The sequence below is a fragment of the Aspergillus foveolatus genome (genome assembly GCF_047715535.1).
Source record: "Aspergillus foveolatus strain CBS 279.81 unplaced genomic scaffold BDW70scaffold_4, whole genome shotgun sequence".
Lineage (NCBI taxonomy): Eukaryota > Fungi > Ascomycota > Eurotiomycetes > Eurotiales > Aspergillaceae > Aspergillus > Aspergillus foveolatus.
In genome coordinates, this window is record NW_027396068.1 from 682,279 (window position 1) to 705,779 (window position 23,501).

The 23,501-nt window shown below is 49.7% G+C and overlaps 8 protein-coding genes across 8 annotated transcripts; 5 read left to right on the forward strand and 3 right to left on the reverse strand.

Moving 5' to 3' along the window:
• Window positions 1-170: 170 nt before the first annotated feature.
• Window positions 171-1,969, reverse strand: BDW70DRAFT_169534 (uncharacterized protein; the record flags this gene model as incomplete). Its single annotated transcript, XM_073742707.1, has 1 exon — window positions 171-1,969. The coding sequence occupies exon 1, from the start codon at window positions 1,788-1,790 to the stop codon at window positions 171-173; it is 1,620 nt and encodes a 539-aa protein (XP_073600038.1). The 5' UTR covers window positions 1,791-1,969.
• A 198-nt stretch (window positions 1,970-2,167) lies between these two features.
• On the forward strand, window positions 2,168-2,911 carry BDW70DRAFT_83901 (uncharacterized protein). The gene has a single exon (XM_073744998.1). It carries the CDS (start codon window positions 2,263-2,265, stop codon window positions 2,740-2,742), a length of 480 nt encoding a protein of 159 aa, XP_073600039.1. The 5' UTR covers window positions 2,168-2,262; the 3' UTR covers window positions 2,743-2,911.
• On the forward strand, window positions 2,870-5,545 carry sip5 (Sip5p). Its single transcript, XM_073744997.1, has 2 exons — window positions 2,870-3,389; window positions 3,449-5,545. Exons 1-2 carry the CDS (start codon window positions 2,997-2,999, stop codon window positions 5,519-5,521), a joined length of 2,466 nt encoding a protein of 821 aa, XP_073600040.1. The 5' UTR covers window positions 2,870-2,996; the 3' UTR covers window positions 5,522-5,545.
• A 3,364-nt stretch (window positions 5,546-8,909) lies between these two features.
• Window positions 8,910-10,805, reverse strand: BDW70DRAFT_83910 (putative glucosamine-6-phosphate deaminase). The gene is made up of 4 exons (XM_073744999.1): window positions 10,335-10,805; window positions 10,219-10,280; window positions 10,005-10,153; window positions 8,910-9,955 (listed from the first exon to the last, which is right to left on the reverse strand). Coding segments are annotated over exons 1-4 (1,077 nt in total). The 5' UTR covers window positions 10,337-10,805; the 3' UTR covers window positions 8,910-9,091.
• Window positions 10,806-12,280: 1,475 nt separating this feature from the next.
• Window positions 12,281-12,772, forward strand: BDW70DRAFT_128706 (uncharacterized protein). The gene is made up of 2 exons (XM_073735473.1): window positions 12,281-12,627; window positions 12,676-12,772. The coding sequence occupies exons 1-2, from the start codon at window positions 12,464-12,466 to the stop codon at window positions 12,701-12,703; spliced, it is 192 nt and encodes a 63-aa protein (XP_073600042.1). The 5' UTR covers window positions 12,281-12,463; the 3' UTR covers window positions 12,704-12,772.
• A 1,150-nt stretch (window positions 12,773-13,922) lies between these two features.
• On the forward strand, window positions 13,923-17,579 carry BDW70DRAFT_128710 (putative beta-N-acetylglucosaminidase). The gene is made up of 4 exons (XM_073735474.1): window positions 13,923-14,515; window positions 14,638-14,752; window positions 14,800-17,288; window positions 17,334-17,579. Exons 2-4 carry the CDS (start codon window positions 14,638-14,640, stop codon window positions 17,445-17,447), a joined length of 2,718 nt encoding a protein of 905 aa, XP_073600043.1. The 5' UTR covers window positions 13,923-14,515; the 3' UTR covers window positions 17,448-17,579.
• Window positions 17,580-17,606: 27 nt separating this feature from the next.
• BDW70DRAFT_128713 (uncharacterized protein) lies at window positions 17,607-18,920 on the reverse strand. Its single transcript, XM_073735475.1, has 2 exons — window positions 18,806-18,920; window positions 17,607-18,733 (listed from the first exon to the last, which is right to left on the reverse strand). The coding sequence occupies exon 2, from the start codon at window positions 18,721-18,723 to the stop codon at window positions 18,109-18,111; it is 615 nt and encodes a 204-aa protein (XP_073600044.1). The 5' UTR covers window positions 18,724-18,733; window positions 18,806-18,920; the 3' UTR covers window positions 17,607-18,108.
• Window positions 18,921-20,981: 2,061 nt separating this feature from the next.
• BDW70DRAFT_128718 (NDT80/PhoG-like DNA-binding family protein) lies at window positions 20,982-23,237 on the forward strand. Its single transcript, XM_073735476.1, has one exon. It carries the CDS (start codon window positions 21,145-21,147, stop codon window positions 22,621-22,623), a length of 1,479 nt encoding a protein of 492 aa, XP_073600045.1. The 5' UTR covers window positions 20,982-21,144; the 3' UTR covers window positions 22,624-23,237.
• Window positions 23,238-23,501: the final 264 nt, after the last annotated feature.

A 23,501-nucleotide genomic window follows, 5' to 3' on the forward strand; every position in this document is an offset into this window, starting at 1 on the left:
ATAAAATCAAATCAAATCAAATCAAATCAAATCAAATCAAATAATTGCTGAGTATCTACTTGACAAGTTAACACACTTGCTCGTTCGTAGAGACGGCAAATCACGAAAATTGTTACTTGAAAAATTGAGGTATAATATATCGGAACACGTCCCTAGCGAAGCGGACTGAACTATGATTTTCCCTTCATTCCTTTCCTGCGGTTTTCTCTCTGTCTCTGTTCCTTAGCCGCATCTCGTCTCCTCTTCTTCCAAGCACGATTGTTATCCCCTCGGTTTTCCCAGAACCATTTGGAAAAGTCTGATTCTTCTGTCGCAGCGGTACCTGACTTGGGCATTGGACTATCCGCGAATGAATAATCTTCTCCGACGGCGCTACTGGAATTCGTAGGGGTGTTCCAGTTGATGATTTTAGGAACTTGAGATGTGTCAGGTGTAGGAGCCGCACTCCGTAGTCCACGGTCCAGCAGATCCCTTTTGGTAAATGGAGTAAGGGGTGCTATATTTGATGACAGCTCTTCCTCGAAACCTGCGTCTGAATCTGCATCTCCTTGCCCGAAGAAGCTAAACTGAACTGGAGGCTCCGTATCTAGTTTCTGCTGGTCGGCAGTTTTCTTAAAGAGAGCTTCTAAAGGGTGAACTTCTGTTGATCCCTGCTGCGAAGCTGCTTCGGTGGATTTCCCTCCAGGCAATGCCCCGGTTTTTGCACCCCCCTCAGGCTCTTCCTCAGAGCTGACATGAGTCGCAGCTTGCTGCTGCTCATTTCTCGACGAAAATAGCTCAGCATCTCCGGATTCTCCGGATTCAGATGAACTGGAAGAGGCAGTATCATCGCTTTCCGAGTCCGTAATGTCTGATTCTGATGAGGAGCCACTGGACGAGGTCCAATCTTCCGATTCTGTGGGTTCTGCTTCCTTGACCTCTGTGTTGTGACTGCTGGACGTCTTCGCGGAGTCAGTTTCAGCAGCTGATTCGACCTTTATTTTCTTTGGCTTTTCCTTGTGGCCAGCAATTTGTCCCGGTCTATACTGATGTTTTCTGACCCGCTCGCTAGCGGGCTCCTTCAAATTCCCAGATTCGTCAACCCAGCCTTTACCCTCTTCGAACGTACATGTGAGCGCATTACCACCATCTTCTGAACGTAAGAACGTAGGATGGGTTACTGTTTGGGCGAACTCATGCACGACAGACTCCGGCGACGTCTTCTTCTTTGATTGCTTTTTCGATTTCTCTTCCGCCAGCGCAGACTTGTTTGGCGGCACTTTCGTCCGAAATAAACATTCTGGTTTTTCAGTATATTTTGACTTGAGCTGCGTCTTGGCTTTCTTCTCCTGCTTGTGTTTGGATCTCTTTTCCTTTTTTCGCCGTTCGGTTTTATCAGTTGAGGACTCTGTCCACCCTCGCTTCACCTTACGGTCCGACGGCAGCTCGTAACCACTTATAACATTTTCTTCGGCCTTTCGCTTTTTGGATTTCATTGTAGGGGATGGGTTGTCGGCCGACGTAAAATTCTGGTCGTCGCCTTCTTCCGCCTGTCGCTTCTGCGGGCGAGCAGGTTCAACTTTGAACTTGCGGCCCTTAAGAATGGAGCCATTCAGCTTCTTCTTGAGTTTCTCGGCCTCCATTTTCGGCAGTGTTACGTAGCCGTAATTGTTCTCAGGAAATGTCGGGATATTGTGGAAGGATATGTCCGAGGCAAGGGAACGAATCGAGGCAGGCAGCACCGAGGGGATGAGCTCCGGGTTTAGAGGTGTAATATGTAGACGGATTGTAGCGGATGATTCGGAAGTCATTTGCCTTGTTTGCCTGGTAAGGATATGTGATGGAAAATCGTCGCCGGAAAGAATTGGCTTTGTTGTTGCAGCGGTTTTGTATATAAGATTGACTTGTCAAGAAGAAAAGATGGGTATCTCTGCATTAGGATAAGCTATAAGTAAAAGTTGTTGATCATCCAGCTTGATTTGATTTGCGCTGTAACGCCATATAATCGACCTATTCGTCCTAATTCAAGCTATCAAACATTAATATTTTTTTTTTCGGCAGAAAGCGCGACGACGATCCATTGGTAAAGCGGTGGCGCAGGGAATCAAGCCACAGGAGTGAGATATGCCACGCTCTTCATACATCAATTGCGTTCCAGACTACATAAGAGTGCCAACAAGGTCATCGCCCTATAAGTCGGGTTTACCCTGCCTTCTTATAATCAGTTCAGGCTGTAATTGTTAAGGGCTAGTATGCCTGATCTGGCGATGCCCTGACTCCCTTATGTCTGTCGTCGCAATGCATTCTCTCCGGAATAGGCACAGGAGGGCCCTGATCTTATGTAATAATCAATACCTTACATTGTCGGTATTTCATAATTACGGCCTTTACAGCCTATTATTGGACATCAGGAGAGATCTCTCCGCGCCCCCCATTTCGTCTCCTCCCCATCGACTGCCAGACGTTCATTTTATCGTGTTCTCAGGTTTGTGTCCTGTCAGCCCTACCCTGGAACTCATAACTTATTCCGGTCTTGGATCCAAATCGTTCTGGCTTCCTCCTTGCGACGTTCGACCTCTCCTCTCATTACGTGGTGGGCTGAGAGTCAAACCAGAGTCTGATCTCATCGTTGCTTCCCACTTCCCGCTTCAGTCGCCTGTATGGCCACATGAGTTCGGCGTCGTCGGTCTATTTCTACTCCTTCTCCTCCAACTGAGGCCATTCAATTTTGCTCTGCGAATGAAACTGAGTTTCACTGGTTGAACTCTGCGCTGAGTCAAAAAGAAAGAAAAGAAACGAAACAAAGAAAGAGAAATAAAAGAGGAAACAGGAAAAAAAGTAAAACCACTTTCGTTGGATCGCCAGCCACTATCTCCGGGGTTGTCGTCTCCGCTCTCTTATCCGGGCTTTCACAGCCTACCCCATCCTCACCCGTCCTCTGCCGCGCTTCGGCTTACCAACTTCCCCAGTGAAGCTCATCATCCCTCATCTTAATAAATAGGATCCCATCGGGAATTATGGGAAACTCGCAGACGAAAGAGACCCGACTGTCTCACTCGCAATCGTCCCGTCGGAGCCACCAATGGGGTCCTGGCAGCAGTCATGGAAGATCCCCGTACGGTGACCGACACCACTCGGAGGGTTCTAGATCGCATCGAAGCAGCAGACCCGATCTGTCTATTCTCGGAATAGGCGGGAGCTCAGATCGCGATGTGGCGACGATACTTGAACATCGGCGAGAAACCAAACAGGAGCGAGAAGCTCGTCGTCTGGAGAAGGAGCGTGCGGCTCGGATAAAAGAGCGCGAAAGGAGCATGAGGGAGGAACATGTTGATGGCGGTTACTTGGTAACGCAAGGAGTCTATACAGGGACGGAAGATTTCAATAAGGCTATAGTCCGCCAGTTGATGGTAACTCTATGTGCGCCTTAGGGGAGGTCCGATGATACTGACGTCTATGCCTTTAACAGATTGAACGCCGACTTGCGCCGTTCTGGAGGGGTCTGAATGACTTCTCGGATTCATGGACTGAGCACCAGCTTATGGCGGCAGCACGCGGCTTGCCGATTCCCCCACCTGATGAAATCCCTCCGGAACTGGAATATAGGAATCCGCCAAAGGTTTCCGAGGAAGCGAAAGAAGCATCAAATATACAGTCTATTCAGCACTTGATGGTTCCAATAACATCCCGTTCCGCATCTAATGGTTCCGATGTATCTCATTCATCCCAACCCGCCCATTCGCTACCTTCTCCCTCATCGCCGATCGCATCCGGCACCTCGAGCTCGCCTCTGTTTCGATCTCGCGCGAAGACACTGGCTTCCTTAACAACCTCCAGGCATAACTCCCAGACTGACTCGACCCCTCAAGAGATACAGCTGCCTCGGGATCCTTTCGTTAATGGCCAGCCCATTGAGGCATATCTCTATAAGGATGCCATCGAGTGTCCCATCTGCTTCCTTTACTACCCTCCCTACCTCAATCGTACTAGATGTTGCGATCAACCAATCTGCTCCGAATGTTTCGTGCAGATTAAACGACCCGATCCTCATCCTCCAGAGCACGCCGACTCGGACTCGAACGCTCCAAATCCAGCAGGCGAAACGGAACGGCAGGACGTTCAAGACATTCAGCTTGTCTCTGAACCAGCAGCATGCCCATTTTGTGTCCAGCCGGAATTCGGGGTGGCATATGTACCCCCTCCTTTCCGTAGAGGACTAGCCTACGCTTCCGATTCAAGTGGCCGGCCAAACATAGGAACACCAGTGTCATCTACATCGTCGCTATCTTCGGCAACTGCTCCTACCACTGGTCGGCGGCGTGCAACATCATTATCTGCAACAGATCCGAGTGTGATAACTACAGACAAGGTGCGGCCAGATTGGGCGCAAAAACTGGCCAATGCTCGTGCACATGCGGCCCGAAGGTCTGCGGCGGCTACCGCTTTACATACCGCGGCTTATTTAATGAATTCCAATGGTTCCGGAGGCGATACTCGGGGATTTAGTATGAGGAGAGGTGTTATGCGGCGCAATAACGGTGGACAAGACTCCCCGGGTACACCGGGTAGAAGCGGATCGCCAGCGCTACAAGCGTTCGCATTCTTGACAGACAGGCGCGCACCATCTGGACAAGAAACGGACTCGGCTGAAGAGGGTACAAGCAATCTTGCCCCCCCTCGGAACAGTTCAAGAAGGTCACGCATGGATGACTTGGAGGAGATGATGATGATGGAAGCTATCCGGCTGAGTTTGGCAAGCGAAGAAGAGCGACGTAAGAGGGAGGAGAAGGAATTGAGAAAAGAGGCCAAAAGGCGAGAAAAAGAAGCCAAGAAAGCGGAAAAAATGGCTCGTAAAGCTGGCTTATATAGCAACAATGCGAGTAGCTCGGCCCTGGAGTCACCATCAGATTCCAGATTGCCCAAGGTTACAAGCAGCTCTTCTTCTATCATCGGCGAAGAAACAACTCCGCCGGGTAAGGGCAAGGCAGTGGAACGAGTCACTCCGTCCCAGAGTAACGTCGATCTGACTGAGACTGCTAGCTCTGGTGATGTACCGAGCAGTTTCTTAGAGCCTCAACAACCTCACTCATCGTCGTCCCTCGGCCCGCCGATGCCCAGGGAGCCTTCCAAGCCATCACACCTGCGTCATGTCTCCAGCGCTTCGTCATCATTCTCGTCTCTCGTCGAGTCCATGTCCGAAGAGCCTGGGCTATCATCCCAACCACACGAGGGTACCAGCTCATCAGCGGAACCATTGTTCAACTTCCGCAGCCTAGCCGCCGTTATTGGCGACGAGGACAAATCAGATGAAGCGGCGGAACATGTTGAAGACACTGCCCCTCACACGATATCAGAAGGGTCAACATCGAGCGCAGCGAATCTAACAACCGCTCCGGCTGGTGAGTCAGCTGTGCCAACTTTTAATACAGCCGTGGAAAAAGGCCCTAGGGTTGAAGAAAGCCAAGAATACTCGGTCCACAAGGAGATTGAGACACGGTCGATGGAGGTCACGGATAGCAGGAATTCGGAGACCACATCATGACATTTAGCTGTCTTTCAGTCTTTTATCTCGAACGTGCTTGACTTGGTTCACCAGCGGCTGCAAGTCATTCCAGTGTCATTCCTTGGATTTTCCTTGACGGAAAAGCGTGTTTCATTTGTTTCTTTGTTGCACTCATTTGACGACTTTGTTGACATTGGCATAACAGGATCGGAGGTCTCTTTCCTTATATACAACAACCTATAGATCTGAGTTTTCTTATATTCTTCTGTGTGTACCATCGGACGGGCATCCAGACTGCATATGGCTAAGGTTGTGGGTGAAAGGGTTGGTCTTTTTGGAATAGAGGAATGCAATTCATAGCGTTCATTGAGCACAAATTTGTAGTGTTCAACTCCGGTCACAAATCTAGCTTTGACCCGTACTGTTAACCTAAGCGTGTTTCTAGAAGGTCCTCAAGCTACGACTATGTCCCGCAACCTTGGAAAAGAAAACACAATAACTTTTCGTTAGCCAGTCACTCATCGCTTACAAGGGTACGAGAACCTAGTGCCTAGATAGGCAGGCTCGTCTCACTGCTACTTTGTACGTGGCTGCTCTCCCTAGTACCGCAAGCAGTTCCTTCTGAAGCTGGTTCGGGATGGAGTATTAGAGCAGCTTTGTCTATCCCGTCTCTCGCTTTTGGTCTTCCTGCCCTTTGTTTCTTCTAGGAACTTCTGATTTGAGTCAGCGGTGGTACTACGGGCGTCGAATCTCGAAAGTCTCGTTGGACAGAACTATTAGACAAACTCCTGTCTTGACAGTGATGTTCTTGGGCCTGAAAGATTATACCGACTTGGCCACCTTGCCATTGATTAACCGTCCACCGTAATTTGTCGATATCCTGCTTTGATGCTGGCGCGGTTCTAGTTGGAAGAGGACGATATCGAGCCCGTATCCTGAAAGTGTCAACTTAGTCATAACCGCACCTTCTGGAAGGAATCAAGTCGAGTACAACCGTCACTCATACAAGTACTACGTAGGCGGTAGATGATATTTCCAAGAGATCGGCTGAGCCATCACTGTCACTGTCTGAATGTTTGTTCACAGTCACCTATGTGTCTAAACATTGAGACTGTGAAGTTACTCACATCCTAAAACAGTAGCTAGGTAAGGGCAAATCAGATTCTAAGGATCATGATTGCTAGTTTGAAGAAAAACTCAGTGTCCTTGACAGAAGTGTTTATATAGCCCCATTCCCTAACGAGTGCAGTGTTATTAAGTTTTGATGGACTGCGGCTAAGCATACAACATCAGAGTCCCTCCTTCTTTCTTCAACTTACCAAGCTTCTGAATATCGACCTCGCTCAGTCCTATCCCGGAGTAGTTCAGCAGATTAATTAACCTTTAGCATAATTGTTAGTTTACTGACCGGTCTCTCCAAAGAGACGATCTCTCAAATGAGGTCGAAAGAGGTATGATCCACAGGAATATCAACATAATCTATGGGCGAAGTCAAGTAACCTCTACCACAAACTACCATCTGCGCTGTACGTTTCTCGAGATGCTCTGTCATCCGACTCCGCGTTTGGCTCTCATCTTCCACTCTTATTCTGAAGGATTCCAAGCCGATATTCTGACCTTTCAGGACTCTTGATCACGCTTATTTCAAGTCACCCACCTTTTGAGGGCTTGCAATCTGGTTTGCTTACTCCCCAGCATGGAGATTGCTTCCGCCCTTTCGATAATGGGCCGTAAGGTTCTCGCACCTTCCGAAAACCGGAAGATAGAAACGCTCCAGGATACCCATACTATGCACAGAGACCTGCCCTAGCAAAGCACACCGTCAAGTAGCGTGCCCTTGTTGCATTATTGCATGCATTTACGCCTGGCCATTACCTTACCATGCTTCCTACAACTACAGCCGCGAGTTTTCCGCCGCTGCAGGCCAACGCATCCGAAATGACCAAAGATTACAGGCAGAATTGCTAACTGACGCTCCGCACTGGGTCGACGGCAACTGTTAATGTAATCCCAAGCGAGCATCCTCATTTTTGTGCCTGGATATATGAGCTATCCACAACAACCCAGACATGCTGTTTTGTAACTATCAAGTGTCTTAACGAGTACTATGTCTAAAGTCTGGTATAAACTCAAGCTCATAACATGTATACTATAAGGGGCTTGTCTTGGCAGGCTTGAGTTTACAGGTATAATCTCTTGAAAGGATAGCTTCTATAGTATTTTGTTACTTTTTCTTAACTGAATATAGTCTAGCATTTTAGGCAAAAAGGTCTCCTATAGTAATTTAATAATTATGGTGTTATGGTTGCATTCATGCTTGTGCCAGGTTAAACCGCGTCCGCACTAGCGGGGTTAGTTCAACCTTAGCTAAGCTCTGGCAGAGGGAAAACAATCACTCGGGCTTAACCTAAAGGTAATAAATATCTAGTGGCTAAAGTAAGTGGCCGAAAGAAATTATTATTTCTAGCCGGTAGTGATGTTCCTCCGGTTTAAAAAAAAACGTTTAGATATAAAAGTTAAGGGTGGAATAATCAGGAGGATGGAACAGTTAGGAATTACGTACTCGCTCCGACTCTCCATCGATGTCACTGCAACTGTTGAATCTCAAAGAACTGCCCCCGCCCCACCGCTACCATCGCTACAACTGTAGGTTCGCCCTCTACGCCTACTTCTCCGGCGGCAGTTACGGGCCCAACCCGGCCCGATTCCGCCCATCCATTGTTGTCCTTGGCGGATGCTCGCCTAGCCCCGCCGCCCACCTCACCCACGTAAATACCGTGAGTTGAGCACAGACTAGTGCGGCATGGCAGCGGTACGATCTGGAGCTGCAGATCATTGACTTCGACAGGGACTGTATCGGCTGGAGCAGTGCGAGAGGCCTGACTTCTTCCTCAGTACGCGGCTGCAGAGATGCATAATTCGCTTGGAGTGTCATGTACTAAATTCAACTTGGTGATTACAGGAAGGTGCAAACGCTAAATGATAATGAATACTGTAGGTGGGGGTTTCTTTGCTGTATTACTTCGTTCCATCCGATGAAATCATGGTTGATTATATAGCATTTCTGTCTCTAGATACTTGTAGAACACCTAACAGCAAAGGGTCATACTTTTCTACTCTGTCGTGCACTTATTCTTCGTCACCCTCGCACGGCAAACTTATTTGCTCCCAAGAAACAGCCGTAATGAGGTGCTATCTCCAGGTTAATGGTCACTCGCAGCAACCCGATCGACAAGTGCCCATCTCACCTTAGCAATATTGCTCGGGATCAAATCTCAAGGCGAAGTTTATTTCTTATATCGAGGTTCTAGATCTTTATCTGCGCTTGTGTTTAAGAATAAACTCAATAATTCCTAGCTATACCTACATCTTGGACGAATCACATAGAATAATAGAACATAAGAATACGTATCTCATTCTACTTATCGGTCTATATGCATAAGCCATTATCCCAGTAGCCAAAACACCATGCAGCAGTCAATCTAGTATGATCTAATCAAATTTGCAAAGGACATTTCTTAATCATAAAACCCAATCCAGCGTTTGAAGTTGTTCCAGCGCTGCCATCGCGTGGTTGATTACACCTCATATTCACCCTTGCGAATCGAACTACTGAGCTTCCATCCTCGCACCCATGCAATCGAACATCAGGTCGCCCTTTAGAGTGGCATCGAGTCCACCGACGGCCGAGTCGACCATACGTGACGACATACTGTCTGGTGTGAGCTCATCATCCTCGAATGACCGCGTGAGGTCAGTGTTAATTCTCAAGTCTTTCGATGTTTTCTCCGGCGTGACAATTGGAGTAAGCTCCCCGTTGAGTTTATTCACTGTCATCGGAGCAGGGACGTAGGTTCGAGGCCTGTAGACGAGAGGGGGGCCCTGAGTGCGCGCATCCGTCCCAGCTTGCTCGATAGACTCAAAATAGCGAACAGTTTTGACCTTGAGCTCGAGCGTTGCGTCACGATCGCAGACGATCAGAGGGTGCTGGTGCAGTTGAAGCGACGAGATGGTCCACATATGGTTCACACCACCCTCTAGGCCCTCCTTGACCGCTAATGCCTTATGGGCGCCGGTTGCCACGATCACAACCTCGCGGGCTTCCATGATGGTTCGAATTCCCACTGTCAAGGCCATACGGGGCACATGAGCCATGTCATTATTGAAGAAACGGGAGTTCGCCAGAATCGTGTCGTAAGCCAAAGTTTTCACCCGGGTACGGCTGTTCAAGGATGAGCCAGGCTCATTGAACGCAATATGTCCATCAGAACCCACTCCACCCAAGAAGAGCTCAATGCCACCATAGCGAGCGATTCGCGCCTCGAAGGAGGCACACTCAGCGGCCAGGTCCGTAGCATTCCCATCAAGAATGTTGATGTTCTGCGGAGGAATATCCACATGGGAGAAGAAATGCTTGTACATGAAGCTATGGTACGATTCGGGGTGATCGCGCGGAAGACCGACGTATTCGTCCTATGCCGTTAGTCATCGAACTATCTAAATCTGAGGAACCGTAGGTTACCATGTTAAAGGTCACGACATGTCTGAATGAGATATCTCCAGCTTTGTGACGCCGAACAAGGGTCTTGTAGATGATCTCTGGGCTGCTTCCAGTTGGTAGGCCAAGAACGAAGGGATTGCTCTCGCTAGGTTTGTATGCCTTGATACGACCTTGAGTTCAGTAAAGAAGACATTAGTATAGCCTCATTGCTGAATATGTCGTAGAGTGTACATACTGATAATATAATCAGCGATATACTCCGAGGCCTGCAAAGATGTATCCCGAATGATCACTCTCCTGAAGCATTCACATCAGCACGGCCACAAGGATCGAATGCGGCTCGCAACATACATGATGACAGGCTTTGGTGACGTAAAGGTGGAAAAGCCGATATCACGAATGAGCCGTGACGACAGTCGACTCTAAAATAGAGCAAACAAGTGAGCAGCAGTATGGCAGACGATGTTGTACAGAGAAAAGAGAGATAGACGCCGGAGCTTGAGCCAGTATAAGGATGGTCAACAGGCCCATCGACGTGGTGGCCAACAGCTTTGTCAACCCATGGCTCCGTTGCACTCGCCATCCTGGGTCAGCCTTTCCGGTGGAGCGTGACACTACTTTGAGCTACTACTGGCTGCCTGCTTTGGAAGCTCATGAAGCTCGGTCCTTTCAAGATAGCAGGACGGGATGATGACGATACCGCGGAGTGCTTTTTCGGTGCCTCTGAAAGATCATTACTGGATCTTGTCTAGTCCAACTGCATGACTACCCATATCAATGCGCTTTAGCAAGAATGATGCGAGCGTCATTGGGAATGTAAATGCCCTGTAATCTTTAATCTGCCTATTCGGTATGGCATTACACGTCAACTGGGCCTTAGATGGATCTTGGCTGAAGGGGATCGTCACTCAAGTTAGAGAATGAAAATCCACGATAACGAGTGAATAGCTTCATGTTGCAGTCGCAGGTGGGATGGTACCTCAAGCCAGAAGCCACTGTAGGTTAGAGAGAATGATACTATGGAGGGTTGAATGAGACCCACGCTAAACCCGAACCGGCTGTGACGGCTGTCGTTGCATTCTCAAGCACAGTGCAACCCTGGCTGCGAGGTGGTATTCGCTCCCGTCTGATGACCGATCAGCAAGAAGTCAGAGTGCGTTATAGTACGGTATCGATGTCGTAAATACGCGCTAGTATCCAACTTTAACTCCACTGCGAACTTCATCGAAGACACGTGATTCTGGAAGAGTCATGCTGAAGCTCCAAGCCAATGACAACCGGGCGACGGAAGTCATATTCTCAACGAATCGATTCTGGATTCTGTAAGTAGGATTCTAGATTGACTGACACAGTCAACGCCAAAGCATAAGACGGTGGTCAAAAGCGGTGACCAGGCTGACCATCTTTACAGAAATGGTGAATTCGGCAAATGGTGTCTGGACTGAAGACAAATATCAGGCTGTCAAACTCATTGGCGTCCGGACAAGCTAACAGGCAGCTAACGCGGATCAATCCATGACCCATCGTTCACGGACTGGCTTCGGCCAGCTCGATGTCTCACGGAAGCTCTGGCGCAAATCAGCTTGCGCTCTGGTGCTAGTAGCCATATATAGGAGTATCTTAGGAAACGTACATTTCAAGGAGCCGCAAAGGATTCCTCTCTAATTTCATCACAATCTCAATAGATACAATGCTCACTGCTCGGCAGAACAACGTCAGTTCAACCGGATGCTTGTGTTTTGTGGCGCGAAACATCATCAGTGTCTGAAACCATATCATCTTCAGTGCTTGGCAGAGCCACATCAGGGTCATGCAAGCCAATAGTGCTGTGAGTTGGGACATCATCAGGCTCGAGATCTTTGGCGGGTTCTTCAGCATCGCGGGCGGTATCATCAGAAATGTCATTGGGTTCCTGGCAATGTGCGCATATGCCCAGAGAGTTCAGCCACATATTGAATCCCGGCTTTTGGCATTGTAGACATATTTGCATGGCCTGGGATTGGTGATGCTCGTGAAAATCACGAAAACTCTCAGTATCAGCTGCTGAAAGTGCCGGTCCGTCAAGAAGCCCCGAATCGGTAGGGGCCACAAGAGGATTGAACGCACGCATTGGTATCGGCGCATAAGGGTTTGCAGGGCTCGATGGAAAAACATCATTTTAAGAAGTGCCCGAAGGAAGCGACTGGAGACTGTGCTCCTTCAGATGATTGGACTAGCTCATAGCTGGAGACTCTGACTGCGAATAAGTATTCGCTGGGGTCAATGGAAATACAAGAGTTTCATAAGGGCCCGGAACCGGTACCTGGTACCTGGACGCTCTCAGATTAGCGGGCGAGCTGGCCGTTGGGATTTTCAGCTGCAATTCTCGATCGACTGGTGAACAACTTCCTGCAGTGAGGTTGACTTTTACTGGGCTTGTGGCAGAGAGGCCAGGCCTCGATTCTGGATGGGTTGTTAACGGCGAAAAGGCTGTATCTGAAATGGAAGCAGATGAAGCTTCTATTGTTGCCTGCTCTTGGGCCACTGTTGGTTGTATACGGGAGATTGCATCTTCATTATCCCTCCCTGGCTGCAATTGGCGTTGGTGGACCTTTCCGGGAGTCAATTCTGCAGCTGCATTCGACCCATTTGCAGCTCTCTTGGTCTGGATTCTTTAGAAACAACGTGAAGACTGCAGTATAGCAGTACTTACTTGGTTCTTGATGTCCCGGCAGTGTTGACACAAACAACCTCTCTCTTGTATCGGGAGCGGAAGTCATCGAGCGGCTTCGCTGTCCTGCATTTTGGGCAGAGTTTTGTTTTTTGGGTCATTTTTGCAACCCTGGTGGTTGTGAAAAAGGGTAGTAAGTTGTTGAAGAGTAAATCAGAGGGTGCGAAGAATGAATCTGCGGACAATACGAGAAAAGATAGTTGTCCAAGCACGAGTAACCAGCAATATGTGGCAAGAAGAATTGTCTAGCTCTCATTGAATAAATGCAGAGCATTCTAAACTTGAGAAAGATGATGCGACTTCGTGAGGTCGGTTGTTATCATCTGGCGTCAGGATGTGGTCTGCGGTGCGAGCAAATTGAAATTTGCTTTTGCAGGCAGGAACGGCAAATACGAAATGGCGTCGATTCACTCTCTTCTCAAAGAAGGAGCAATGACTGTCCGCTGTCCAACTCTGACACGTTGTCAATCGGACTGCGGGTATAAACAGCAGGACCCTTCGACAATCTATTAAGACATGCACGCTCGCCTTATGTCGAACTCGAATTTAATCTAGTAGATAGGTACAGGGAAGGGAAGCGTAGATTACACCACTACCCGCTGCTGACCTGTTCCGTTCTCAAGCCAACATGGTAGAAAACCATGCGGCTGAACAACCACCTGCATACCCTGATCGCAAGCACTTCAGCATACCTTGTAGACTATCAGCGAGACCAACAATCTTATGTATTACTAGTTTCAAGCAGCTGCGAGCTACTCACCAGCATCAACGCAGGTTCCTTACACATTAATATAGTAGGTATTCATGCAGCCAACTAGGGTGCAGCGGCTGTCGATTCTTTGTACGAGAGTACCTTAATCTTCGTGGATTCAGCTATTCTAGAGTCAGCTTCCTTCACACCCGGCAAAGCAGGATCAAGATGGTTTGCTGCGGTTTGGTGTAGTTTACCCTCCCGTCAGTTCTTTTTTGGTCGACATCAACATATGGGATGCAAAAGCAGGCCTATAGGCGCATTGTCAAGAAAGACTTTGAAATATCAGACAGTAACCAGAATCTGACTTTTCCTAAGCGACTCCTCCCGCCTTTACTCTGGATCTAACCGCGGCCTAAGAGAGCACGGATGCCCGGTCTATGGCTTCAAGCGAAAGTAGAAACTGTGCACTAACCGGGCCTGATCCAAGTGCAAATACTACTTAATCACGTGGTGGAACCGAAACGGGCCTGCTCCCCTCACCCCACACGTTCTCAGCTCCGTCAAACATGGTTACTGGATTCGAGACCACAAATGAACGTCATACCTCTTGTCTAACTGGCAACCACTGGTTTCGGAGACTAGCGTCTCGAATGAGTACCTGTTTTAGCTGGCTTCCTACCCACCCCGGTTCCTAGTGATTCTCGCCGGCTTTCTATGGTCGACCGGGCTCCTGTCCGAGCAAACTCTCCGCGGGTCTGGACTACGGAGTAGACGCCTAAAGCCAGCTTCTCGCAACCCCCGCCGATCTTAATGCAGTGTCATTCGACCCATTTGTGGCCTCCGCCCCGGCTAGCATTTCAGGCGAGTTATTATTACCGAGCTAGTTTCGTCGCCAACAGGGAGCTTAAGCCAACCGTCAGCTCCGGCTGTTGTCAGCTTCAAGCTTACCTCTCTGACGTTCAGTTTTATCCCGATCTGCCATTCCTCCGGCACGGATTCTTGACCCGGTCGAAGAGGGTGGGTCGTCTCTGAGAAACAGGCTCTGGCCTGGCATTCCTCACGGGAGCCAAGGGCTGTTATGGCCCCGAAAGAGGATGTGCTGCCCCCTGGCTGGGATGATCTTGACAGGTACGACTGCAGTCTTGGCATTTTTTATTATAGAATCTGTGACGTTGTTGTATCTTTGACTCGTGCATCTGATCTGTATTCTTCTACCGCTAACGTGGTTTTCATATCTTGTCGACAGGCAGATGGGGCAGCTTTTCATGATGGGCTTCGATGGAACGACGGTCAGCCCTCAGATTCGTTCTCTCATCCAGAAGTATCACATAGGTTCAGTCTTGCTAACCGCTAAGAACTTGAAATGTATCACCCCCTGTCATGTATTCACCACTTTAAACTAACCTGAATAGCTGCAGAGGACGCAACCCGGCTAATTCTGGACCTGCAAACAATTGCTCGCGATGCCGGCCATCCTGTGCCGTTACTTATAGCTCTGGACCAGGAGAATGGTGGAGTGAACAGCTTATATGACGAGATCTATATTCGACAGTTTCCAAGCGCAATGGGCATTGCGGCTACGGGGTCAAAAGACTTGGCCCATGACATTGCTTTTGCTACGGCTCAAGAGCTCAAAGCTGTCGGGTTCAATTGGATCTTAGGGCCTGTGCTGGACGTCTTGACGAATGTACGGAATCAATTGATGGGCGTCCGCACCTGTGGTGATGACCCGCAAGAGGTGTCCCAGTACGGGGTAGAGTTTATGAAAGGTTACCAGCAGGCCGGCCTGTCAACTTGCGGCAAGCATTTTCCTTCATATGGGAACCTGGAGTTTTTAGGGTCTCAGACCGACGTGCCCATCATCACGGAGTCTCTGGAACAGCTCAGTTTGACAGCATTGGTTCCATTTCGGAACGCTATCATGAATGGTCTTGACGCGATGATGGTGGGAGGCGTTTCCATGTCCTCCGCCGGAGTCAATGTCATGCATGCTTGTCTGAGCGAGCAGGTCGTTGACGACCTCTTACGAAAGGATATGAAATTTAACGGAGTCGTGGTTTCGGAATGTCTGGAGATGGAGGCGCTTACCCATAACATTGGCGTAGGCGGCGGGACAGTGATGGCCAAGAATGCCGGCTGCGATATAATACTATTGTGCAGGTCTTTTCAGGTGCAGCAAGAAGCCATCAACGGAATGAAGCTTGGTGTGGAGAACGGCATCATCAACCGGGCACGAATAGAGGAATCGCTACGGAGAGTGTTGGCCATGAAGGGGAGATGCACTTCCTGGGAACAGGCTCTTAACCCTGGGGGGCTGCCTTCGCTCACTCAAATGCAGCCATCGCATACGAGTCTCTCAACAAGAGCTTACAGCAATTCCATCTCAGTCGTGCGTGACAACAGAAACCTGTTACCGCTGTCTAATGTCTTGTCTTCCAACGAGGAGCTGCTTCTTTTGACACCGCTAGTAAAGCCTTTGCCTGCCTCCGCCGTATCCCGCTCGGTGACTGAGCATCTGGAGTTGTCGGCGGATGCGGTAGCCTGGGATAGGACGGCTTCCGTACTCAGTGGTGAAAGCGTCTTTAAGGAATTGGGGAGATCGCTTTCGCGTCACCGAAACGGCCGTGTTCTGCATACGTCCTACACCTCGAATGGCGTCCGTCCGATCCACGAGAGTCTAATTGACCGTGCCAGTGCCGTGATTGTCATCACCGCGGATGCTGTCAGGAACATTTACCAGCAAGGTTTTACAAAACATTTGTCTATGATTTGTAAGTCGCAGTTGACTCCATCAGGCGAACCACTCGATAAGCCATTAGTTGTTGTTGCCGTTAGTTCACCTTATGATTTCGCCATGGATGCAAGCATCGGGACTTACCTTTGCACATATGATTTCACGGACACGGCCCTGGAAACCTTGGTCAAGGTTCTTTATGGAGAGCTGACGCCCACGGGGTCATTGCCGGGTTCTTTCAATCGCAGTCAGAAGCTCCACCAGGCAAGGCAACATTGGCTTGTGGAAAACTGGAATGAGGAGAGAGATTCCGATGCATTGGACGCGCTTCTGAAGACGATGGGTCCGGAACTCTCTGGCGTGACGCCCAGTAGCTTTCTTCTGCGGAGAGACGACATTGACGAGGCTCACTTTGTTGTCCGAAACAGCACCACTCGGGCCCTCTACGGCTTCTGTTCAACCTACTTCTTCCGGGCCACAGGCACGGGGGTCATCGGATCATTGATTGTCGACCCATCGCGGCGCAGGCTTTCAATTGGGAATTCCCTCCACAACCGCGCTATCCGAACGCTCCTGCAGCGAAAAGGGATGAAGCGGTTTCAACTCGGGTCCCGTCTTCCAGGGATTTACCTAGGCATTCCGGCCGCTAACCCTGTCGAGAGAAAGAAACGGCGGCAGTGGTTCGCAAATCTGGGCTGGAACACCGCCCTCTCCCGCCCTGTCTGCAATGTCGCTCTCCGCAACTTGCAAACTTGGTCTCCGCCTGAAGGCCTAGTCAACAGCCTTCAGAGCGCAGACGCGGTTTACGATCTTGTCCACGGATGGGACTACGCTGACTCGATCATTGACCATGTTAAGACCAACTCCAGACAAGGAGTCATAGACATATACAAAATTGCCCTGGGCGGAGCGCCGCATTGCGGCATTATCAGGGCAAGAAGACCACACGACGGGGCTATTCTCGGCAGTGTGGTTATCTATAACATGCAGGCGACACTGGCGGAGCACATGCCCGCTATGAAGGCCATGCATGTGCCCACAGGGGGAATTTCGTCCCCCGTAATATGGCCTTCGGTCGGAGAATACGCAACACTTTTGCAGGGGTTGATCCTATTAGGAATCAAGCAGATACGGAGACAGGGCGCCGATGCAGTTGTTATAGATTGTGTAAGCTCCATTTTCAATTTATCTGTGCATGCTAACCTACTGCAGGTGGATGTCGACAGCAACTTTGACTGGCTTACAGAGATAGGATTCAGTACTCTGCATAGCTATGAAGAAGTCAATTGTGACGCGGCGACGTGGACAATGGTGCCTGGGTCTTGATTGAGGGAATGCTAGATGAGCGACGATTTTCTTCTATACCCGATTTTGGTTATTTTGTTATATACAATGTATCTAGCAAGAAGCCTTGTTGCACATATAAAGATAGCCAAGTATGGATGTTGTCAAAGTATATGATTATTTATCTATTCGTATTTCTAGGTTGATTCAAGCTTAGCTGGGACAAGAGACTACTCTTCTATCTTGTGCCTAAAATTTATAATGCTATCTACCAATAAATATTGAAGGACTTGTTGATATGAGCACCATGCAATGAATCACCTTCAAGGCATAAGAATCATGACTCGCCAAAGGACGAGACCCGGCTGATGTCTCGGAACGAGGACGATCAGGATCAGGTCTCGGATGATCAGCACTGATCGAGTGCGGGAACGAGTCACCGACCTGGCATCCTTCACTGCTCAGTCGTATCACCGCCTGTTGAACGACGCTACGTGCGCATCGTGGCGCCGCCTCAGACTGCAGTCACCACTCTTAGCCAAACCGTCGAACACTACGCAGCGATGAACCGCGTAATTGCGAGTGTTCACACGACGGACAATTATTTGGACGACCAGGTAGCCTGCTGTGACCATCGAGAGATTGCGAGCTGTGAGGGACCAGGAACAGGCGCCCTATCGGATCGTCTCCTGACGTGCTTCCATCAGCTGTGAGACGGATGAGTTTTCCCTCGGGTTCCTCTGGGCTGGTGCGCTGAAATCTTGATTCGTCTACAGTCCGTCTGGTCGAGAGTCACGATCAGTCCGTCATTGACTGATGCTTTGAGCTGGTCGACCGTTTGCAGAGCAATTAAATTGTGGAAAGGACGGTAGAGTGAGTGAAGGGTGGGCCGGCCGGCCGTGGCCGGCCATGCATCGCCACCGACAATTAATATCCATTTCAGCCATTTTCGGCTTCTTACGGCGGCAGAGATTAAATCTCGCAGCACTCGTTGGCTGACGATGAAGATGGGAATGCTGGAATGCTGCGATTCCTTGGCCAGGGCCTGACCCCGCTTGGCGCCTCTGAAGCTGAAGTAGTCGACGAGCTTATCAGGATCAAGTGCAGCCTTCCCACGATCGGAGAGCGCCGCTGGACCTTCAGGCAGAGATAACCTGCGCATCCGACGCTTCCATTGTCTTCTAGCATCCTTCTGCGGCATGTCGAAAAATCTTGGGCTGATTGACAGGGCCGTCTTATGCATGGACAAAGTACAGAGTACCGAGTACAAGTACACAGCAAGCCGCTCGAGAATTAAGATGCAAGAAAGGTTCCACATGATGTCAACGGCGAGTATAGACTGGCAAAAATACCTGATGACAATAATACTCTGTAATATGGCGGTTAATATAATGATACAGCTGTTAGGCGTGGCAGGAATCACATGCGAAACGGCAATTCTAGAAACGTTCTGGAAAGAAGACGAGGGATTCAACCTGCATCGAAGACTCGAAGCGCGGATTGGGCCTTTTTTTTCCTCTTCTGCCGTGTTTCCTCTTCTAGAGATTCCTTTTTGCCCCCTTTTCATCATTTAGCCGCAGTTGTTCGACTTCGGACCAGAACCACGCCATGAGTTAGACTGCAAAGGTAAGAATACGGTCACGCCGGCCCAATGATTACTGCCTGCTGCTCGTAACTCGCGGGGCGGCGATGCTGTACGATGCTGTACGACACCACGACCGAAATGTGATAAAGCCCCGTGGCGATCTGACTTTTGTCAGAGTACTTCACAAAAAGCCACATGAGCTCACCATGACGGCCCAGGTCGCGGAAAGTCGCTGAAGAGGCCAGACGATGGAAAGAAGCCCGGGGGCGGCGCGAGAGGCTGGAGCAGATCCAAATCCAGCGGGAGAGTTTGCGGCGTGCGCTCAGGGACTTTCAGGGCAAAGGATCGAGATGCATGTCAGCCAGTCTGCCAGAACAGACCAAGAACAGACCACCGCCGATCACTTTGACTTTGCGCCAATCGAAGCGTCCGATCCTACAGTCAGCTGGAGGCGTGAAGATGTCTGCAGGCCAGAAGGATGTTCTGCGTTCATCAGTCTGTCATCTTCTTGATCCATGGGTTGAGATTCCTGGGAGTGCTAGAGTGCTATGCAGGGCGGGTGCCCTCCTTGCTTGTTTCCCCGGAGTAGGGAAGAGGGTATATATTAGTAAGATTGCATCGATTCTGGCGTGAAGCGTGATTAGCCTCGCCTAACCGACCACTATCCTAGCGTGGATTACCAGCAATATTATTTTCACGCACATAGCCCCTGCTAGTTTGGTGGCGTCTACGGTAAATAATAATAATACACTGCAGATATCATCAGGACCATCTTAAAGCATCGCAACCAGAGAAGCCCGAATTGCAGGAGCACTACAATTCCCCAGCCCTTTTAAAGTGGGGCACTGCTCATAAACTTAGCTACTATTAGCTAGTGCTATCGCGGCGGGGACCTACCTGATCCGGAAGGTCCATAACTCGTACCGAGGCTCGATCCATACAAGCGAAGGGATCAATGTACTGATCACTGGGATACCAAGGCTCTCGGACCGTACAGTCTGTATCCGGCAGCTAGATGTGGGCAGTGCTGTTTTGGCCTCCCGAGACGAAAGCAGCGAGCCGTCTCCGGTCTCAGAACGCGAGAGCCTGAGACCTAGTAGTCTGGGGCCGAAAGAATACTGTGGAATTGGAAAGGCACTAGCCCGATCCAGCTGACGAACCAGAAAACGGCGCGCGACTTAGACTTTTCCCCCCTCCTCCAGACTGAAAGCCTACGTCGTCCAGTCTCTTGCTTTCTCTCCACTAGGTCAATGGAGAATAGTCCAATGACCACACCCCCCTTCTCCTGGTTCTCGATGGTGAGCCTGGTCTAGCTCTTAGAGGTAGACTACTCTAGCCACCCCAGTCGCCGGCTCCGTCTTCTTCCCTCTTATCTCTGCCTTTATCGTCCTAGCGCTAGCCTCTCTCCGGATCGTGCTCCTGCCCGGGGTCCTTTCGTTTCTTCTTTAGCTCCTCCCGCTAGCTGCGATCCCCACTACTACTACTAACGTGCTCTACAGTCCTGACTGCTTGCTGACTTCGGGGGTGGCCGATCCACTCGACGCCATTCAAGACTCAAGCCTTGGACGACATCGTTTCCTTCTCCGCCAACGTTTCTGTATAGTTTTCGACCTGCTCCTCCCTCTGTTTCCTCGCCGTTCTAAATTCTATCCCACTGCTCGTCCCATTCCTCCATGGTCTCGTACCTTTGACGCTGTTCTCACCTGGTCCGCCAGCTTTCACCGTCACTAGCCTCCACTCTCTCACGAGAAACCCTTTCTCTTCGGAACCTGACGCTTCATCGCTTTGTCCTATTCATCTTCATTCTAGCTTGCACTGTCCATAGTGCCGGCGTCATTGTTCCCGTTCGCTACAGCCGAACCCTCGCCATGGAGGGCTTCGACACCATGGCGTTGCCCTATCTGGCTTCCCCGCTGTCGTTAGGGAATATGCAGGGCACAGATTATCTCAATGCTTTGCAAGGCATGGATCTTCCGGACCAACGATCGAACTTTGACTCCGAGACATTCGTTAGGTGCGTGATCCTCTTGTTCTTTGGCAAAGCTTGCTCTCTAACGGGTCTTCTCTTCTAGCGGAGACGATTTGACCTTTGCCCATCTCTCTCCACAGACACTGAAGCGATTCTCTTCCGGCTACGAGGACTCGTTCCCAGAGATGGTCACTTCCTTTGACCCCCCGCTTCCAGCTGAGCCGCCTGCCGACTCGTCCATTGATCATAATAACAAGCTATTGAGCTTCTCGATGCCAGTATATCCGTGGACTCTGCTTGATTATTCTTTTCGACGCGCCTCAATATCAATCTCAGCTCAGCTGCACGGCATGTTTTTTCTTGCCGAGTCACCGTGGACCACGTCTCCGACAGAAAATGCTCCGCCTCAGCAAGGAGCAGAACTGACCTGCTACCGACGAAATCTTTTCCAGATTACTGGTTCTGTGACCCTTCCTCGGGCCCTGCGCTATATCATCACCGACACCGGTGACCGGATACCTATCGTCGCGCACGAACTGACAGTGTCAGCTACTGAGTCTGTCGAGGGTAATTCGGTCAAGATTATTTCTGTGCCTTGGAAGACCCCCGCTGCAAATGACGCTGGCAAGGATATAGGAAACAGCAGTACTACTGCCGCCAAGGTCGAGAAGGAGCCTCCAGCTATCCCGTTGGACATGTTAACTGGACAGGATCTTGACGCCGATTACGCCACTTTTCCAATCGCATGGAAGCGTCTTCAATTCCGTGTCGCGACTGCCAACAACGGGCGAAGAAAGGAGCTTCAACAGCACTTTGTGGTTCGGCTCAGGGTCATTGCAACATTGTCTACTGGTATGAAAACCCCCATTTGCGAGGTTCACTCGGGCCCAGTCATCGTCCGGGGTCGCAGTCCCCGCAATTTCCAGTCTAGGAAGGATCTACCGTTGAGTGGTAGTGCTGCTGCTTCCAGGAAGAACGCACAGGCGACTGCGGCTGGTAGTAATCTTACTCGGACCTCTCCCAGTCTGACCGACAAGGCAAAAACCGTCGTCAAGAGCAGCTCTCCTGAAACTTCATCAAACGGGGTAGCCCAGCAAACCCCCCCAAACTGGACTCTTGCAACAAATTCAACGCTTCCTCCTCCTCCGACGACGACGACGACGCTGCCGCACTCGTCAGTCTATTCGCAGTCCAGTCCAGAATTCTCGAGACCGGTAGAGACACATCGACGGACGACGAGCGCTATCGCTGCCCCTATTAATTTATCTCTTTTGGACGACGACTCTCTCAATCTCTCAAATGGCGATCCCCGTCCTCATACATCATTCTCTAATGACCTCACGTCTAAGTCTCTGAGCATTGATTCAGGGAGGCCAGTCAAGATGCGCAAAGTATCCCACTCTATGCCCCAAGCGCAGTCAAGAAGCACGTCCGCTACAGTCTTGAATACAGCCAATTTCCAGCAGATGCTGCCAGTTCCTTTCACGAGCGAAAGTGCCGATGTGTTGTATGAGTATTTTCCCTTGGGCTTGGAGGATTGGCAAGGCCCCGTCGATGCTGTGTATCGCCCACATGTGGTACACCACACGAATATGCCCCAGATGAAGTACATTACGGCGCGAGGTCAGAGCAAACGATATTTTGCGGCGGAGGACGTATTCTAATGTGACAGTTCTGCAACTGATCTTCGGCTATGCTTATATATTTGCAGTCATCTTCTCTTGTTGAGGCCGTATGTCCATCTGGATGGACATACTCGAGAATTATTTCACGTACAATGATTTGACGTCTTTTATTACTGGGCATGTATGGTTAATAGGCATGACTACTGGGTGGTTTGGGTGATGGCGCGATGGAGTCTACCGGATTACCCCTTTGGCTTCGTTTATTCTTCTCGTCATATCATCTTGTCTACGAGTGGGCCTTTTACTGTCGTCCTCTCATTATATATCTATATCACATGGACCGCCTTGTTCCGGGCAAGAAGAAACCCGAGACGGATTCTGGGAATTTTGATAGGAACAACGAAATTCGGCTGGCTGTCGATGAGATTTTGCTGCTATCCATACTGTGTCTGGTATAGTTTTGCAAGTTCTGTGTATTGCTTGGTTGCTTTTTCACCGTTACACGCATTGGAAAGGAACCAAGGCAGGGCGCATGGGACGGGCATCTTGCTTTGTTAATAGACAATGGACAGGCAGTTCAATGAATTGAAAAGGAGAACTATAATTGACTATTAAGGAATGTGAGAGTCAGCTCAACACTAGCTTGCGCGGATTGCATAACATATAATAGAAATATGAGTTTAATTTGAATAATTTTGGTACATACAACCATAGGGGTTAGAGAACAGGACTTCCCGTCCGCTCAGCTAAACTTCCCAACACCGACTGGTTAGTAGTTTGCTGGGTGACCACATACGAATCCCATTGATTGTATGTTTATTTTTTGCTAGTCTTTATTCTCACCTACATATACTGATTTCATGTATGTACAGTTTACGGATCCGTTTGCTGCTTCACCGGATGCAAAATGTCATGGT